General features: G+C 39.7%; 2 protein-coding genes across 2 annotated transcripts; both read left to right on the top strand.

Moving 5' to 3' along the window:
- Window positions 1–1,240: 1,240 nt before the first annotated feature.
- On the top strand, window positions 1,241–7,692 carry LOC125276273 (E3 ubiquitin/ISG15 ligase TRIM25-like). The gene is made up of 4 exons (XM_048203773.1): window positions 1,241–1,345; window positions 2,194–2,809; window positions 5,367–5,462; window positions 7,486–7,692. Exons 2-4 carry the CDS (start codon window positions 2,249–2,251, stop codon window positions 7,690–7,692), a joined length of 864 nt encoding a protein of 287 aa, XP_048059730.1. The 5' UTR covers window positions 1,241–1,345; window positions 2,194–2,248.
- Window positions 7,693–8,370: 678 nt separating this feature from the next.
- Window positions 8,371–19,024, top strand: LOC125275877 (protein bicaudal D homolog 2-like). The gene is made up of 3 exons (XM_048203184.1): window positions 8,371–8,467; window positions 18,272–18,423; window positions 18,624–19,024. Exons 1-3 carry the CDS (start codon window positions 8,390–8,392, stop codon window positions 18,685–18,687), a joined length of 294 nt encoding a protein of 97 aa, XP_048059141.1. The 5' UTR covers window positions 8,371–8,389; the 3' UTR covers window positions 18,688–19,024.
- The last annotated feature ends 419 nt before the right edge of the window (window positions 19,025–19,443 follow it).

Genomic DNA, 19,443 nt, shown 5'->3' with positions numbered 1-19,443 from the left:
ACATATAAAGTAAGTGACCGTTATATTTGTTTCTTGCAGGAGGCTTAAAGAAAAGCACCATGACCAGCCAAATCACCTGTAAAGCTGCAGAGAAGGCGGTCATAGAAGGGGGTAATAGACAGGCCCGACAGGCAACCCCTTAACAAGGACTTCAGGCTTTGGGTTCATTTGAGGTGGAAAGTAGCTAATCCTGTCTCTAACAGTGAGGGAACACTGAGCAAAAGTTTTCTTAATGAGAGTTTTCTTAATGTTTTTCTTCATTTTATTTAAATAAAAAGGTAATTAATTGTATTACTGGTCTTGTTATTATTGTAGCTCATTTAATCCAAGGTGTTTGGGTCTTTGGGACCCATTTTAAAGGTTGCTAAAAGAAAAAATATGCTATTTATTATTTTTTCTAACACAAACTCATTGGCCGTCTGAGTGCGGGAGTGTTGTCTTTCTGCACCTGCTATTCCCACACAAAGTTACAAAATTGTTACATTTCAAACATTTTCACCTATTCTGATTAAGTTCTAAGAAATTATCACTAATAATGATAAAATCTTTTCTATTTTTTATTTTTATTGAATTTCCTTGGTTTCTCACAAAAAACAAACGATCATAAATGCGATCTCACAGGGGTAAATAGCTAAAGTAAACATTTGTCAAGTATTTTTTACATGAATTGTTATGGCTGTATTGATTTAAAAGCCTAATAATGTGGTGGGTCCACCAGACCCGGTAAAATTGGCTGTGTAAAAAAATATGAACACGGGTTACAGAACTGTATGGGCTGACTGTAAAATAAGTCCCCAAAAATGAATTTGTTAGCCCATAATAATGGTTATTACCCTTATGGGTAGAATAGCAGGGGCCCATGAGCAGCCCACATGGGGCCCAGGTAAGTGTGGGCCCCATATAGGAGAAACCTGGGTTGCCCGTGTGGGTTTTAGCTAGGGCCCATGTGAAGCCCAACTTCAGCCCATCTGGGCTTGCCCACATGGGGCCACCATGGAACCCCCGGACAAAACTAACTGGGCCCCATCTGGGCAGCCCAGATGGGGCCCACTCACCAGCCCATATCCAACCCTTATGGGCCCCACATGGGTGTGTTGGCAGGGCAGATAAGTTATTTGTGTTCGTTGCAAACTCAACTCCATAGTCAGTGTAACAGGACCTGTACTGTACATACATCCACTAAGTAACTAACGATTATCCCAAATATAATCATAATATTGTCATATCTTACAGGTGAAAGGTGATCCCACGGGCTCTCGTTTTGATACGGCGATTGGAGCATCTGTAGGCTGCACAAAAGTCTGGCATCGTCTCCTATAAAGCCAGCAATTTCCTGTATCATAATGTAAGATGTTTTTAACAAACCAAACCGATTGGAAATCATGTGCAACTTAAGTTATATTGAAAAGAAAGAGCAATTCTGCCTCTACCACTGATGTAAAATTGCTGGGTAGCAGATAAACTGTAAATACTAGGTCTCACTCACAGATTCTTGTTATTAGCCAGCTAATAACTACAACCACATCCACAAAGATTGTAATTTAGACAAAAGATTAGGTGTCATAAAATCATTATTGGTGTCAGTAAACCTCTATAATTGAACAGCTCGATTGTGGTCTCAGCCTTGATAACTTGCGCAAGTAGCCGTGATACACAACTATGCTGCACGATTAAGTCATTTTTCGAAAAGAAAAGCTGCAATTTCAACATGTTCAAGCATTCAGAATTATAGCCACGTTAATAACGTTTGTAAGAAACCAAACCATTTGTAAATCCGTCAAGATTTCAGCGAGATAAGTGTATTTGTGTTAGTGCAGATCACTCGCCTTACATCAGGTACCACAGAGCCCGCCAGAAAGCTGGCCTGTGACAAGATGGCCGCCGGGTATGACGTTAGAGACTCCGCCGTAAGACATCTAGCCTTTATTATGTATATCTATGGTGATCATGACTAAAAAGACTTCTGGATAAATACAAGTTAAGTTCAATTGAAAGCATATATGAACAGCATTTAATTAGCAGCTGCAGTTTTTTTTTTCTTCAGTTAAATATATGAAAACATTGTGATTAGGCTTCTCTCAAACTATTTTTTGGTTAGATACTTGGACTTTGTGAAATCTTTACAGTATTCATACTTTCACCAATGTGAAAAATAACATTTGACAAATAATGTTGCTTTTCTTGGCAAAACAGCCCTTATTACAGGACAGAGACTGAGAATCTGTTCATCTTTGAACACTGCAAAGAAATGGCCGAATCTGCAGCGAGTCAGTATGTGGATCAGTTCAGCTGTTCAGTCTGTTTGGATCCTCTGAAGGAGCCGGTGACGATTCCCTGTGGACACAGTTACTGTATGAGCTGTATTACTGACTACTGGGGCCAGAAGGAGCAGGGGCCGCCGTACCGCTGTCCCCAATGCAGAGAGAGCTTCAGTCAGAGACCTCTACTGAAGAAGAACACTCTGATAGCTGAGATGATGGAGACGCTGCAGAAGACGTCCCTACAAACGGCTGCTGTGGAGTGTGATGTTTGCACTACAGAGAAGAACAGAGCTGTAAAGTCCTGTCTGCAGTGCTTGGCCTCCTTCTGTCAAACTCACCTGCAGCTTCACTATGAATCTCCTGCGTTTATGAAGCACAAACTAGTCGAAGCTTCCAGAAACATTCAGGAGAACATCTGCCACAGTCATGGGAAACCTCTGGAGATTTACTGTCAGGAAGATCATCAATGCATTTGTAACTTGTGTATGATTGACAGTCATAAAAACCACAGTGTGGTGTCTGTGGATTCTGAATGGGCTAGTAAAAAGGTAATAAATGCTCATAATTGCAGGTAGTTGTCATTTATTTTAATATAATTTTTGAGTTTATAATATTAATCAAAGTTATTTATTTATTTGTTTTTAATTACTAACTTAAATTACCGGGGAAAATACAAACCTGATTCCAAAAAAGTTGGGACACTGTACAAATTGTGAATAAAAACAGAATGCAATGATGTGGAAGTTTCAAATTTCATTATTTTATTCAGAATACAACATAGATGACATATCAAATGTTTAAACTGAGAAAATGTATCATTTTAAGGGAAAAATAAGTTGATTTTAAATTTCATGGCATCAACACATCTCAAAAAAGTTGGGACAAGGCCATGTTTACCACTGTGTGGCATCCCCTCTTCTTTTTATAACAGTCTGCAAACGTCTGGGGACTGAGGAGACAAGCTGCTCAAGTTTAGGAATAGGAATGTTGTCCCATTCTTGTCTAATACAGGCTTCTAGTTGCTCAACTGTCTTAGTTCTTCTTTGTCGCATCTTCCTCTTTATGATGCGCCAAATGTTTTCTATGGGTGAAAGATCTGGACTGCAGGCTGGCCATTTCAGAACCCGAATCCTTCTTCTAAGCAGCCATGATTTTGTAATTGATGCAGTATGTAGTCTGGCATTGTCATGTTGGAAAATGCAAGGTCTTCCCTGAAAGAGACGACGTCTGGATGGGATCATATGTTGTTCTAGAACTTGGATATACCTTTCAGCATTGATGGTGCCTTTCCAGATGTGTAAGCTGCCCCTGCCACACGCACTCATGCAACCCCATACCATCAGAGATGAAGGCTTCTGAACTGAGCGCTGATAACAACTTGGGTTGTCCTTGTCCTCTTTAGTCCGGATGACATGGCGTCCCAGTTTTCCAAAAAGAACTTCAAATTGTGATTCGCCTGACCACAGAACAGTTTTCCACTTTGCCACAGTCCATTTTAAATGAGCCTTGGCCCAGAGAAAACGCCTGCGTTTAGATGTTTAGATATGGCTTCTTTTTTGACCTGTAGAGTTTTAGCCGAGTGACGAGCAGGGCGGGCGAGAGCCGTGAGGAAACGGCGCGAGGCCGGTGGCGCGAGTATAATGAGCATCACCTGCGAGGCGCGCCGGCCTCGAGTCTCTCACGGAGGAGCTCCGAGGCATAAAAGGAGGAGCGACGACCGTGAAGACGAGAGAGGACCAGGCCTGGACTTTATTTTATGTTTTATTATGTTTGTGTGGCCGGCAGACGTCCGCGAGGGTCTGCCGGCATTGCTTTCGTTTTGTTCTTTGTTTATTTTTAATTAAAGTTTTGTTGAATGTTCGCCAGTTCCCGCCTCCTTCTACCCACATCTATGAACCGTGTTACAGCCGGCAACAGCGAATGGCACAGTGGATTGTGTTCACCGACAATGTTTTCTGGAAGTATTCCTGAGTCCATGTTGTGATTTCCATTACAGTAGCATTCCTGTATGTGATGCAGTGCCGTCTAAGGGCCTGAAGATCACGGGCATCCAGTATGGTTTTCTGGCCTTGACCCTTACGCACAGAGATTTTTCCAGATTCTCTGAATCTTTGGATGATATTATGCACTGTAGATGATGATAACTTCAAACTCTTTTGCAGTTTTTCTCTGAGAAACTCCTTTCTGATATTGCTCCACTATTTTTCACTGCAGCATTGGGGGAATTGGTGATCCTCTGCCCATCTTGACTTCTGAGAGACACTGCCACTCTGAGAGGCTCTTTTTATACCCAATCAATGTTGCCAATTGACCTAATAAGTTGCAAATTGGTCCTCCAGCTGTTCCTTATATGTACATTTAACTTTTCCGGCCTCTTATTGCTACCTGTCCCAACTTTTTTGGAATGTGTATCTCTCATGAAATCCAAAATGAGCCAATATTTGGCATGACATTTCAAAATGTCTCACTTTCAACGTTTGATATGTTATCTATATTCTATTGTGAATAAAATATAAGTTTATGAGATTTGTAAATTATTGCTGTGGCGAGGGGGGCTTGGTTCAGCTAAGTCTGCAACAGGAGAGAGCGTTGGGAGACGCATGGTGAGTGAGTGGGTTAAATGCAAATCACGAACACCTGTTTCTCATTCTAGTAATTGGCGCGGAGATGGGATAAAACGCCAGGAGAAGCAGGAGTGTGGGAGAGAGAGAGGGACTACTGACTGAGAACCTTTTGGACTGATCTGGGAGATCCTTACTGGAGTGAAGCCCTTCTTCGGATGTGGATTATTTGTTGTGCGTTGCACAGACTCTTTGTTGGAGTTTTGTTATATGAAATAAAAGCTCAGTCAGTAGTCAAAGCCGACCCTGTCCTCTTCCTTCTCTACGAACTTGAACTGAATCTTATTACAATTGCATTCCTTTTTTATTCACAATTTGTACAGTGTCCCAACTTTTTTGGAATCGGGTTTGTAATCTTACTTCCTCATTACCTCACTATGAATTTTTTAATTTGATATTTAATAATTACAAGATGAGATTGGTAAGGTGTATATTTCTACTTTAATTTTTTAATATTGATTTTTTTTTATGTTAACATCCTCAGAAAGAGTTAAAGGAGATAAAGTTGGCGTGTCAGAAGCTGATCCAGGAGCGAGAGAGAGGTCAGCGGGAAATTAGTGAAGCTGTGAAGTCTTTTAAAGTGAGTATAAGAAGATGCCAGTGATGTTTACAGTGCTTGTAAAAGTGACATATTATTACAGAATCCTACAGGAAATTTTAAATGACATTTGCAGTGGAAAAACAATATCAGAAACATACATATATACATGTGCACACACACACACAAAAAAACTTTATGCATGCAGTGTGCGTTTCCAAATAATTGGAAAGCTAATCCACTATAGACCTTATTCACAGCAGCGCCATCTTTAATTTTTAATGGGAATGATTGTGAGGCTGTGAGGGATGGACTCATCTCTTCAGTGAGTTGTACTGTTATTTAATGTGTTTTTGGATTGTTATGCTGACGAAACACTGCAAAAAATATCTTTCCAAGAAGTTTCAGTTGACAAAACATTCCCAACATGAGCTGAGAAAAATTATAACTGATCTAGGAGCTTTATACTGCTTGTTACAGTGGATGCCATGGTAATCTACATGGTAATCTATCCCCTCATTGCTTCACTTTCATACCCATCATGGCGCTGCTCTGAATAAGGTTTATTGACAAGCAACCAGTTCATTTGACTGATAATCCATGGGTTTCAAAGACGTCACTTCCGCTTTGCCCGCCGCCATATTTGTGTCCGAGATGGCAACTACAGAGCAGCACTTCATTGTATTGATGATCATCTTTAGCTTCAGTGCGAGCGCTCAAACAGCCATACCTTAGATCTGCCGCGACTTCCATTCATAAATCGTCAGCAGAAAAACAAAGGGCGGAAGTGGAAAAACAAATCTCATCACTTTCTTTTATAGAACTGAGACTGATGGGATTTGTAGTTCCTAAAACACGCCCCGTTACGCATAACCTGATATTCCATTTTTGTTGATCCTGGAACAACATTCAAATCAACCAATCAGATTTGAGGGACAAGTTTACAGATTATGTCAAGTTTAGGCTTAAAATCATGAATTGGTGCTTCTACATCAGTGTTATTCATCTATCAATTCCCTTTGATTTTTGGGATAACTTATGGGTAGGGTTAGGTTTAGGGGTAGGAATAGGGTTAAGACTAAATTTTCAGAGACTAGAATGTTGTTCCAGGATCAACAAAATATGTTGACCCAGGAACGCATCTAACTCAGCATTATCAGGACGTGCCCCCGTTACAATCATATATGAATTACCCTATATAGGATGTGTTCCGTTGAGTTAATTAACCTTCTAGCAAAGCGCTTCAGTTTACGGGTGTTTCAGCGCGCATCTAACTAAATGCATCTAACTAAAGATAATGAAATGGGTTCGTGATTGCAAGTTGATTTTAACACATCAAAGTGATGATGAGGACAACTTGTTGAAGAGGTTTCAGCAGTTTTAATATTACAGTATAAACATTTTTAATGACTTCATTGCTGTTTGAGCTGCGCACACTGAAGCTGAAGAGAATCAAAACCCGTAAACTGAAGGTTAATTAACTCAACGGAACACATCCTATATAAGATAATTCAGATATTTATACAAAATAAAAATAATATTACAACTAGTATTTGCACAAGTGAAGCTTGAACTAAGTTATGTGCTAATCAGATGTTTAACTCCAGTAGACGCGCTCTTCCCACAACAACACGCTGAAACAACAACATAGAGAATTCACAATGTTTTATTACAACATCATTCTCGTTATGAATGTTATGTAAATTACAGTCCCAGCAGTTATTAATGTTGTGCATTGCTGTTTGGCTGCCAGCGGTGTGGTCCCTTCTGATTGAAGCCAACAATTCCGCCAACCTGACTCCTTTGGGATCAAATAAAATTGTAGTTTGGGGTAGTCCTCTGGTAGTTGTAGCTGCTGTCACCATAGACTTAAACAGGTCACGCAGCTGTGACCGGACACAAAAATGGCGGCGATAAAATACAGCAACGTCACATGAAACCCATGGATAGGCTATGCATGATCACTGTTTTGATTTCAAGACAAGATTTATGATAATGGAGTAATTTCATTGAAATACAGGCTGTTGTTCCTGTCTGCATGATCAGATCTTTGTGTCTCTGATAGAGTTCAGCTCTAGAGACCATGGAGGACATTGAGAAGGTCTTCACTGAGCTCATCTGCTCTCTTGAGAAGAAGCACTCTGAGATTAAAGAGCAGATCAGAGCTCAGGAGAAGACTGAGATAGATCGAGCAGAGGAACTTCACAAACATCTGGATCAAGAGCTGACAGAACTCAGAAAAAGACAAGCAAGAGAATTGAGAAACTTCTGATCACTGATGATCATGATCCAGTGTCTGAAGGTAATGATGCAAAAATGTTGAGAACTATCCATAAAATGAAACACTATTGTGCTGTGCTTTTTTTATGTTCTGGAAAAGATCTGATGTGTTTCACGAACTGTCTGAGATTATTATTTGTCTCATTTCAGAGCTTTCAGTCTGTGTGTGTTTTACCCACATTTGAAGACGTTCCCAGCTTCACTCAACACACTCATCTGTCTTTTGAAGACATTTCAATCTCAGCATTTAAGAAGGTTTTGGTGGACATCTATCAACAGCAAACAGCCAGAATATCTCAAGAAGGTCTTTTTTTTTTTAAAGTTTTAATTTCTTTCTTTTTTAATTTCTTTCTTTTTTTTTTAAGATTTGTTTATAACATTTTAGAATTCATGTAAAAATGAAGCATTCGATTGTGTTTCTTACCCCTTCTTTAGTGCCAAATGTCCATGTCCTAGAGTCTCCAGAACCTAAAAATCGAAATGAATATTTGCAGTGTTTTCACACACAATTGCTGAATTATAGTTAATAATAGTTATTAACTGTTTCTATTATCTGTTAAGAAAATATTAAATAATTTAACTACTTATTGTTATCATTAACTATTAATATGTGACATTTGTGAGAGGAAAGTGTGGATGACAGGAACTTTATTTGTATATTTACAGGGCACGACAATAAGGACTGCACGATGGCTCAGGGCCAGTGTGAACATTGTTCAGGACAGTTGACGGAACTGTCACTTGCCCAATCGAACGAGCGCTGTAGGGTGTGTGATATATATCATCTATGATATTGTAATTGTTGTTTTAACGATCTGACAATATAGAGTATGTCTCTCACTTTACAAAAATCAAACAAAAACACATACATTGAGTGCACGCATACACTATATGATGTAGTCTAGTAGGTTAGACTAGTGCGCATGCACATCTAGAGTGCGTGATTTAGTCTATTAAATAGACTAAATGCATTTAGAATGCCCCCAGAATTCAAGATAAGTGCCAAAAATGCCCCTGTATGTCTTTTATATTTATATCATTTAATATACAGTAGTCAACATTTGAAGTGGATTAAAAAAAGTTAATCAAAGTTGTCCTAAGAACTAAGTTGTCCTAAGAAGAAGGTTTTAGGACAACTTTGATGAAAGATTTTGATCCACTTCAAATGTTGACTACTATAGTTAACCAATATTACACAAAGAGCACAGTTTTTTCCAAATATCAGCATGATTACAAATGTGATATTGATTTTATACAATGTACAGTTTAATAAAAAAGAAGTTTATATTAAGTGACTTATATTTTAGTCACCAAATCACCTGTTTTGCTCGTTTTCGCCAATGAAAATAATTCCAAATTAATTGCGCCGATTTAGCGCGCAGCCCCTTTAAATTCTCGTGCTCCCCCGCCCCCGAGCTTGCAACTGCCTTAAACAGCATGAACAAAGTTCACACAGCTAATATAACCCTCAAAATGGATCTTTACAAAGTGTTCGTCATGCAGCATGTCTAATCGCGTAAGTATGGTATTTATTTGGATGTTTACATTTGATTCTGAATGAGTTTGATAGTGCTCCGTGGCTAAAGCTAACATTACACGCTGTTGGAGAGATTTATAAAGAATGAAGATGTGTTTATGAATTATACAGACTGCAAGTGTTTAAAAAATGAAAATAACGACAGGCTCTTGTCTCCGTGAATACAGTAATAAACGATGGTAACTTTAACCACATTTAACAGTACATTAGCAACATGCTAATGAAACATTTAGAAAGACAATTTACAAATATCACTAAAAATATCATGATATCATGGATCAACATGTTCCTGGGTCAACATTTTTGTTGATCCTGGAACAACATTCAAATCAACCAATCAGATTTGAGGGACAAGTTTACAGATTATGTCAAGTTTAGGCTTAAAATCATGAATTGGTGCTTCTACATCAGTGTTATTCATCTGTCAATTCCCTTTTGATTTTTGGGATAATAGTGAGAGTTTTGCTTATGGACGACCGCTAGAGAATGCTGTGTTTAGCGTCATTGGTAGTGCATTTGTGCCCTGCCACATAACCTGGGTTCAACATGTTCCTGGGTCAACATTTTTGTTGATCCTAACAACATTCAAATCAACCAATCAGGAGGGACAAGTTTAGGGGTAGGAATAGGGTTAAGACTAAATTTTCAGGCTAGAATGTTGTTCCAAGATCAACAAAATATGTTGACCCAGGAACGAATCTAACTCAGCAATATCAGGACATGCTCACCTGCCAGCAGCAATCGGGGTTCGAGACCGACTCAGAGCAGAGTGGTTAGGATTGGAGGGTGAGTTTTGAAGGTTATAACCGTTACTTTGATCACACAAAAGTATTAATTATATATCTGTTGTAAAGGGAGGGAACTACCAAATAGACTTTGTTTAAGGTACAACAGAACATCAAGAACTTATGTTGTTAACTTGGCAAGCATTGACAAGACCCTGTGATCAGTAAACCCCAACAATAAATAAATGTTTCTCATTCATTTACATCCTTTTATCTTTTAAACACGTTTATACCCAATACACAAAACATACATTTTTCACCAATCAATAACCAGCAGCATAGAGATGAAAATCTTAATGAATGTTCCTTCACCACAGCTTATGAATCAATGTCCATGAAAAACAATGTCCAAGAACGCCATCCAAAAGTGCAACCTGTACTCCTATCAGTCCACGCCGAATAAAAAGTCTCTCAATTCCCAAGTGGCAGAATCCGGTTTAAGGATCCACTGTAGTTGAATCAACTCCTTGCCTCTAATCCCATTTTAGTGTCATCTTTCTGACATGGGTTAAAAACAACAGGCATACGAATAAAGAGATAAATTCCACAGAATGTGGAGTCCTTTTCCGATTGAGCATAAAACTCACGGTTTCTCAATCAGGACCAATGATTGTTTGGAGCCATAAGCCATGCTTAGTCCCTCCATTACGAATCTGACTTCTTCTACTCTTTACACTCATTTTATACCTGAGAGTATAGCTCACTGTTGCCCCCTCATGGAGAGTAGTACAATTACACACACAAAAAAACATGTTAACAGGTTTATAACTGTTACATATGCACCCCCTCAATTTAAGGCTTTACATATCCATGACAAGGCTTTAGATTTTGCACATGGTAAGTATCTATCATTTCAGGGTCAGCAAGCAAAGAAACAGAGTAATTGACAGGGCCCAAACATTTAGCTATTTTGGCCGGTCCCTTCCATCTACCAGACAACTTGGCCATAAAACCCTCCTCTGCTCTAGATAGAGGATGAGTGCGCACCCAAACCATATCTCCCACTTGATACTGGTTTTGTTTGCGTCGCAGGTTGTAATACCTTTGCTGCTTGTCTTGTGCTTTTTTCACATTCTCCTTCACCAGACGGAGGAGGTGATGGTGTCTGTCAAGTACAGGATAGATGGGACTATTTGGATCGGGGGTCTTGTGTAATTGAATTGCTCTTTCTACTGGACCTTTTAAGTTTCGACCTAAGGCAATCTCTGCTGGGGAATTAAAGCAGTATTTATTGCTTCATGCAACTGCCGAATTAAATCTTTGAGGGGTTCTCTAGGATTGGTGAATGAACCAGTTGAGAAATCCACCTCTGGTACATGTATGACTTGCCATAGTAACAGAGTCCCTGTTCGGGCGCCATTATATAACCGTTACTTTGATCACACAAAAGTATTAATTATATATCTGTTGTAAAGGGAGGGAACTACCAACTAGACTTTGTTTAAGGTACAACAGAACATCAAGGAACTTATGTTGTTAACTTGGCAAGCATTGACAAGACCCTGTGATCAGTAAACCCCAACAATAAATAAATGTTTCTCATTCATTTACATCCTTTTATCTTTTAAACACGTTTATACCCAATACACAAAACATACATTTTTCACCAATCAATAACCAGCAGCATAGAGATGAAAATCTTAATGAATGTTCCTTCACCACAGCTTATGAATCAATGTCCATGAAAAACAATGTCCAAGAACGTCATCCAAAAGTGCAACCTGTACTCCTATCAGTCCACGCCGAATAAAAAGTCTCTCAATTCCCAAGTGGCAGAATCCGGTTTAAGGATCCACTGTAGTTGAATCAACTCCTTGCCTCTAATCCCATTTTAGTGTCATCTTTCTGACATGGGTTAAAAACAACAGGCATACGAATAAAGAGATAAATTCCACAGAATGTGGAGTCCTTCTATAAATTAGATGAAATAAATCACATTAGGAAAATAACTACACACAAATGAACTAGTAAACATTCAATAATTACAAGGAAAGAAACAATGCTTACTTCCGATTGAGCATAAAACTCACGGTTTCTCAATCAGGACCAATGATTGTTTGGAGCCATAAGCCATGCTTAGTCCCTCCATTACGAATCTGACTTCTTCTACTCTTTACACTCATTTTATACCTGAGAGTATAGCTCACTGTTGCCCCCTCATGGAGAGTAGTACAATTACACACACAAAAAAACATGTTAACAGGTTTATAACTGTTACATATGCACCCCCTCAATTTAAGGCTTTACATATCCATGACAAGGCTTTAGATTTTGCACATGGTAAGTATCTATCATTTCAGGGTCAGCAAGCAAAGAAACAGAGTAATTGACAGGGCCCAAACATTTAGCTATTTTGGCCGGTCCCTTCCATCTACCAGACAACTTGGCCATAAAACCCTCCTCTGCTCTAGATAGAGGATGAGTGCGCACCCAAACCATATCTCCCACTTGATACTGGTTTTGTTTGCGTCGCAGGTTGTAATACCTTTGCTGCTTGTCTTGTGCTTTTTTCACATTCTCCTTCACCAGACGGAGGAGGTGATGGTGTCTGTCAAGTACAGGATAGATGGGACTATTTGGATCGGGGGTCTTGTGTAATTGAATTGCTCTTTCTACTGGACCTTTTAAGTTTCGACCTAAGGCAATCTCTGCTGGGGAATGACCGGTACTCTCCTGCCAAGCAGTATTTATTGCAAACCGGAATTCATGCAACCATCGGTCCCACTGCCGATGCTGTTCTTTCACATAGGATGCCATCATTGTTTTCAAAGTTCGATTGATGCGTTCGGTAAGGTTGGTTTGTGGATGGTAGGCGGTCGTGAGCTTTTGGACAACTCCCCACTGCTTGCATACTTGGTTAAGCAAATTGGAAGTAAACTGAGCCCCTCTGTCAGAAACAAGGTAGGCAGGAGTTCCCCATCTTGTAAAAATTTCTTCAATCAAGATCTGGGCAATTCGGGGTGCTTTGGCCTGTCTCAAAGGGAACAACTCCACCCATTTAGAGCAGTAGTCAACCACAACCAGTAGGTGTTCATTCTGCCTAACGCTTTTTGGAAATGGCCCCATGAGGTCTACTCCAATCATATGACCTGGTTCAACGATGGGTGTAGATTGGAGGTGACCGGACAATTTACTCAAAGACGGTTTGTATTGCTGGCAAGTGACACATTCTTTGCAATGCTTCCACACATCAGATCTAACACTTGGCCAATATACCATGTCTAGTAGTCTGAGTAATGTTTTAAGTCTGCCCAAATGTCCACTCAAAGGATTATCATGGGCATAATGCAGAAATTCTTTGCGTAGATCTGAAGGAATGACGAGTTGCAATTTCTGGCCTGTCTGTTTGTCTGGTATGCTCCGGAACAAAAGACCATTTTCCACCAGGTAATGTACACGAGAAATGTCTTGGGACGTCTGTGTTTTTACCTTCAAGATCAGCTCCTGAATCTCTGGGTCCTTTTGCTGTGCTGCCGAGACATTAGATATATCCACTGGAAGGTTGGTTGGTAGGTTGCTGGATTTTGAAGCTCTTACTACCGCAATAATATCTGAGGTTAGTTGCTCTGGTGACCTAGATAACACATCAGGCACCACATTGCAATGGCCTTTACGATATTTAACTGTAAAGTCATAACCCTGTAACCGTATGGTCCAGCGGGTAAGTCGTGATGAAGGCTTAGGGTGTTGAAACACCCAAGTGAGTGCAGTGTGATCGGTAATGACCTCAAATGTTCTCCCTTCCAGATATGGTCTCCATTTTTCCACTGCCCAGATGACCGCTAAACACTCCTTTTCAGATACAGAATACGACTTCTCTGCTCCTCTGAGTAGTCTGGATGCATATGAAATGACTCTTTCTCCATCCTCCATCTCTTGGGTAAGTACTGCACCCAGTCCTATCTCGCTTGCGTCCGTTTGTACCCGAAATGCTTTGTTGAAATCTGGTGGTAAAAGAACTGGAGCTTGAGTCAAGTCCTGTTTTATGATGTTGAAAGCTTGTTGACATTCTTCTTCCCAAATCCAAGTTGATTTTTTTTGCTTAAGGGCATGTAGAGGAGCTGCTTTTGTTGAGAAATGTGGAATGAAACGATGGTACCATCCAGCTAACCCCAAGAATCTCTGCACATCTTTGAGAGACTGTGGGGTGGGAAAATTGTTGATGGCTGAGACTTTGTTGGGATCTGTCTTTACTCCATCTGCTGAAATGATGTGGCCAAGGTAAGTGATGTTACGTTGCATGAAGCTACATTTTCCAAGGTTAAGGGTAAGTCCAGCATTATGTAAGCAATGGAATACCTGAGTGAGATTGTAGATGTGCTCCTCTTCATTTTTGGAGTACACAACTACATCATCTATATATACCAGACAACACTTGCCTTTAAGGTCTCTCAATACAGTCTCCATAAGTCTCTGAAACGAGGCTGCTGAGTTTTTGAGGCCAAAAGGTAAACGCAAGAATTCAAATAAGCCTGCAGACGTCACAAATGCTGTTTTCTGTATGCTATCTTCTTCCATCTCAAGTTGCCAATAGCCACTTCTAAGATCTAATGTACTGAAAACAGTAGAGCCGTGGAACGACTCCAATATTTCCTGGATTTGTGGCATGGGGTACGCATCGAGGTGTGTTTTTGCATTTAAGCCTCTGTAATCAATACACAATCTGAAACTTCCATCCTTCTTGGGTACAACAACAACAGGAGATGCCCATGGGGAAACAGATGGTTGTATGATTTTTTTGTCCAACAGTTCCTGAATTTCATTGTCAACAAACTTCTGTTTGTCAATGGAGAGTTTGTAGGCCCTTTTTCTGACAGGGAGTTCATCAGTGGTTATAATTCGATGTTTGACTATGTTAGAATGTCCAACCTCTTTAGAGCAGATGGTAGGCCAGTCAACCAACAGATTTTCCAATTTTTCTTTGAACAGTGGCATGGTCTCTGCCTTATTTGTTAGCCTTTGTATGGATTCAAGCACGGTGTCATCAATATTAGGTGTGGGTATGGCCAAGTAGAAGTAGACTGAAGAAGTAGAATCTGACATCATAAATGGGAAAAACTGGTTAGTGTCCTGGCTACTTGCAGATGGCAATCCATATTGGGCTTTACTAAAATCCAGCACAATTCCAGAATGCAACAGGAAATCCATTCCTAAAATGACTGGAACCGTTAAATCTCTGTCTTTCAAGATGAACAGAGTCAAGGTAAACTGCTGCCCCTGTACTTTACAGTGCCATGTCACCTTTCCAGTAGCTGCTTGCTTTTGCCCATTGGCTAACATAAATGTTTGGCCCTTGCTTGGTTGACTTGGTTCTCCCTTGTTCAGTTGTTTCCAGACTGATTCTTGGATTAAAGACAAGGAACTACCAGTGTCCACCATGGCTGGAAAAAACCTATCACGTAAGATAATAGGTATATTCACTGTCTTGGTTACCGTTTGTTGCTGCATTTCTATGGACTGTACCACTCTAGTACTTGCTGGCATATGTTTTTTCTTTTGCTCTTCAGAACTGACCTGACTCCAATATTTTTTGGCCTCATCAAAATCACGTTCAATTTGTGTCCCAATTCTGACCAACTCGCCAACATTTGTTACGGTACCTCTTAGCAAACTAGCCAGGCGGGGATTGCAGTTACGTAATATGGCCAGTACAATGTCTTTCTCCGACATGTTCTTTCTCCATCTTAAACATAGAGCCCGATAATGAAATGCAAAGTCTCTTATGCTCTCTTTGGCCCCTTGCTTTCTCTCCACCAACCGTCTTGATGCCACATCCTCATAATCTTCACTCAGAAACGATCGTAAAAAAACATCTTTAAACTGCCTCCAACTATGTACCTTCCTTCTCTCGGCTTGCCACCAGTCTTTAGCAGTTTCCTTAAGCACTGTGTTAAGAGATGCCAGAATTTCCTGATCACTCAATGGCCTAACGGCAAAGTACTCCTCACAACGTTCAATAAACAGAATAGGATCCTCATCTTGATTATTACTGAAACAAGGAAAGTCTAACTTGACCGGTGGGCTATAGGGCATTAACATAGTTTTCTCTTGACTGTTAAAAGAGCTTTGATGAACTTCAAAGGTATGATTTTGACCCTGTCCAGAATCATGAGCACCACAACAAATTTTGGAAGTGACAGGCGTGGATATTGGATTAAGTGATTTGAACTTGGCTTCAAGCTGCACATCCCTTCTTTTAAGGCAATCTACCATTGATTGGCCGAGTTCCTGTACAGACATTTCCACAGCTTTCTTGACTCTCTCACATTCACGTTCCATTCGATACATCAGACGATCTTCCATGCCTTTACATTTGTTCTGGAATTCCTCTTGGGAAACATAACCACTCATTGTCTTTACACATTCATCAACCCGACCTTCCAGTGCATTAATTCTATCAGTGAGTTGTTCTATGAGATTGGTAATAAAGTCAGAATGTGTCTCTCTCTCTGCTGCAGGTGGTGGAGGTGGTGGAAAATTTAATTCAGAGTCCTCATCTAGGCTAGCTTCACTTTCAGAATCTATATATAGATCACTAAAAGTAGTGATTAAATCTTTGAGGGGTTCTCTAGGATTGGTGAATGAACCAGTTGAGAAATCCACCTCTGGTACACACTCATCCTTATCTAGAGCTGTATGACTTGCCATAGTAACCTGTTTTGCTTTACAAACATAAAGTCAGAGTCCCTGTTCGGGCGCCATTATATAACCGTTACTTTGATCACACAAAAGTATTAATTATATATCTGTTGTAAAGGGAGGGAACTACCAACTAGACTTTGTTTAAGGTACAACAGAACATCAAGAACTTATGTTGTTAACTTGGCAAGCATTGACAAGACCCTGTGATCAGTAAACCCCAACAATAAATAAATGTTTCTCATTCATTTACATCCTTTTATCTTTTAAACACGTTTATACCCAATACACAAAACATACATTTTTCACCAATCAATAACCAGCAGCATAGAGATGAAAATCTTAATGAATGTTCCTTCACCACAGCTTATGAATCAATGTCCATGAAAAACAATGTCCAAGAACGCCATCCAAAAGTGCAACCTGTACTCCTATCAGTCCACGCCGAATAAAAAGTCTCTCAATTCCCAAGTGGCAGAATCCGGTTTAAGGATCCACTGTAGTTGAATCAACTCCTTGCCTCTAATCCCATTTTAGTGTCATCTTTCTGACATGGGTTAAAAACAACAGGCATACGAATAAAGAGATAAATTCCACAGAATGTGGAGTCCTTCTATAAATTAGATGAAATAAATCACATTAGGAAAATAACTACACACAAATGAACTAGTAAACATTCAATAATTACAAGGAAAGAAACAATGCTTACTTCCGATTGAGCATAAAACTCACGGTTTCTCAATCAGGACCAATGATTGTTTGGAGCCATAAGCCATGCTTAGTCCCTCCATTACGAATCTGACTTCTTCTACTCTTTACACTCATTTTATACCTGAGAGTATAGCTCACTGTTGCCCCCTCATGGAGAGTAGTACAATTACACACACAAAAAAACATGTTAACAGGTTTATAACTGTTACAAGGTGGAGCAATGAAGAGAGGGGTGGGTTTGTTTGGGTTGATTTCAAATATCAACAATGTCTAACAGCAGTTAAATATCACTTACCCCACATTTAAACCTAAATGAAAAACCTGAAAAGCACTGTTTATTTCATTTATATGTTTGTTCTGTTGTATTTATTTGTGTTATTACTTGTAAATTGATTATTAGTTCCTATTTTATTACTTACTGTTTATTTGTCTAACAATATTTAAAATTTAAATGAGTTAATCTAATACTAGCTTTTGGTGCCATAACCATATTACATGAATAAAAACATAGAAACCAATAACTAGGCTTATTTTAGAGGCCTGTTTTATTTTATTTTACTTTATTAATTTTTTGTTGTGGGGCCAGTGAAAATTGTCAGGGCAAGTAAAAATTTGAACCACTGGCACATTGGGCCAGTAGAAAAAATCCTTAGCATTGACCCCTGATATATATTTGTCCCTCTATCTTTATCGGATTTCTGTCAACTGCAACTAGATTCAGACACTGCACAACAAAACTTCATCCTATCAGAAGAGAACAGAAAAGTATCACATTCAGATGAAGTCCAGCGATATCCTGATACATGGGGAACAGGACTGTTAAATAAAGTGCTACCGATCTTCTTAGTATATTATTTAGAGCTTTTTCTGAACTGTGCTGTGGTTCTGTCCCTCTTTAGATAGCTGAGGTTGCCCTGGCAAACTTGAAGAGCAAATATGAGAATGAAAAGGCCATGGTCACCAAAACCATGATGAAGTTGGATAAAGAGCTGAAGGGTCTTAAAGAAGATGCTGACACTTTCTCCTCTCTCAGGGCAGAGTTCGCCACCAGGTAGCACAAGAACACAACTGAAAATTGTTTTTTTTTTTTCAGCTTTTTTGTCTGGCTTGCCCTAACCAAGTATTTCCACCCTTAAAGAAGGTGCTGCCTGCTACTGTCCAGAAAACAGTAGGGTTACTTAATACAGGAACTAAATCTGTTTAATTACATCTCTCTTGCTCTATCCCTCTTTCGCTTTTTTTTTTCTTTAGGATTGATGAGTATGTAACACAATTGAACGACATGGAGAGTCAGCTGGCTTGCAGCAGAAGATGAGAAGAAGACTCTGAACTCCCTCCTGCGTTTGGCCATCCGGGAGAAACTGGCCCTCACTCAGCAGACTGGAGGATCTGGAGTTTGACCACAAGCAGTCCCGAAGAGGATCCGGTGCTGGGCCAGGTGGCCGTGGAAAAGGGTCCTCTGCCACACCCAGATGAAGCCTATCAATTTTCAGCCCCCCATGTAAGTCCTAGACTTCCCAGTAGGAACCGACCAAAACCACACGGCCTCATTGGAAGTCCTGCGGTTTTCTGCAGTGAGAAGTATAAAATTCTGTGTGACGCTGGATCCGATTAACATCTGTGTGTAACTGTTACTCATCGGCATCCTCATACTAACTAACATTCCTTTTACTTGTATGTGTTCTTGGGACAAAACAAGACTAGCATGATGGTGCTAACAGTTCTGATGGCTTCATTAATACTTGTCTAAAATTTGGGCTCAGTCCTTCTCCTGTAGATCTCCTGTAGATCTACCTGGAGTGAATAGATGTGTTGGTAATGCCATCCTACCTACTACACAACAAAATTCCCCAGAGTTAAATCAACTCTGCTCAGAGTACATATGGTCCCTCTCTAAATAGTGTTAAAATAACACTGAAGCAGAATTAAAGTTAATGAGATAATTAAGCAATTCATAAGGCTGTGACTTAAGTTCACTTGTAGTTCTTGGTTTTCTTATTTCTTCAGTTATTCTGCTTGTTAACAGCAGGTGTTCATCACTAACGCGCAATCATTATTTAATTAATTGCTT

The sequence above is a fragment of the Megalobrama amblycephala genome, linkage group LG9 (assembly GCF_018812025.1).
Source record: "Megalobrama amblycephala isolate DHTTF-2021 linkage group LG9, ASM1881202v1, whole genome shotgun sequence".
Taxonomy (NCBI): Eukaryota; Metazoa; Chordata; class Actinopteri; order Cypriniformes; family Xenocyprididae; genus Megalobrama; species Megalobrama amblycephala.
Note: the sequence above shows the minus strand (reverse complement) of the source record. Positions and strands in the feature narration are given on the sequence as shown.

Excerpts from the sequence above, each read along its gene's own strand:
- LOC125276273 (XM_048203773.1), top strand. The coding sequence starts at position 2,249 with ATGGCCGAATCTGCAGCGAGTCAGTATGTGGATCAGTTCAGCTGTTCA. Across the intron at positions 2,810-5,366 it reads CTGAATGGGCTAGTAAAAAG|AAAGAGTTAAAGGAGATAAA; the intron begins GTAATAAATGCT and ends TAACATCCTCAG. Across the intron at positions 5,463-7,485 it reads AAGCTGTGAAGTCTTTTAAA|AGTTCAGCTCTAGAGACCAT; the intron begins GTGAGTATAAGA and ends TGTCTCTGATAG.
- LOC125275877 (XM_048203184.1), top strand. The coding sequence starts at position 8,390 with ATGGCTCAGGGCCAGTGTGAACATTGTTCAGGACAGTTGACGGAACTG. Across the intron at positions 8,468-18,271 it reads AATCGAACGAGCGCTGTAGG|ATAGCTGAGGTTGCCCTGGC; the intron begins GTGTGTGATATA and ends GTCCCTCTTTAG. Across the intron at positions 18,424-18,623 it reads AGGGCAGAGTTCGCCACCAG|GATTGATGAGTATGTAACAC; the intron begins GTAGCACAAGAA and ends TTTTTTCTTTAG.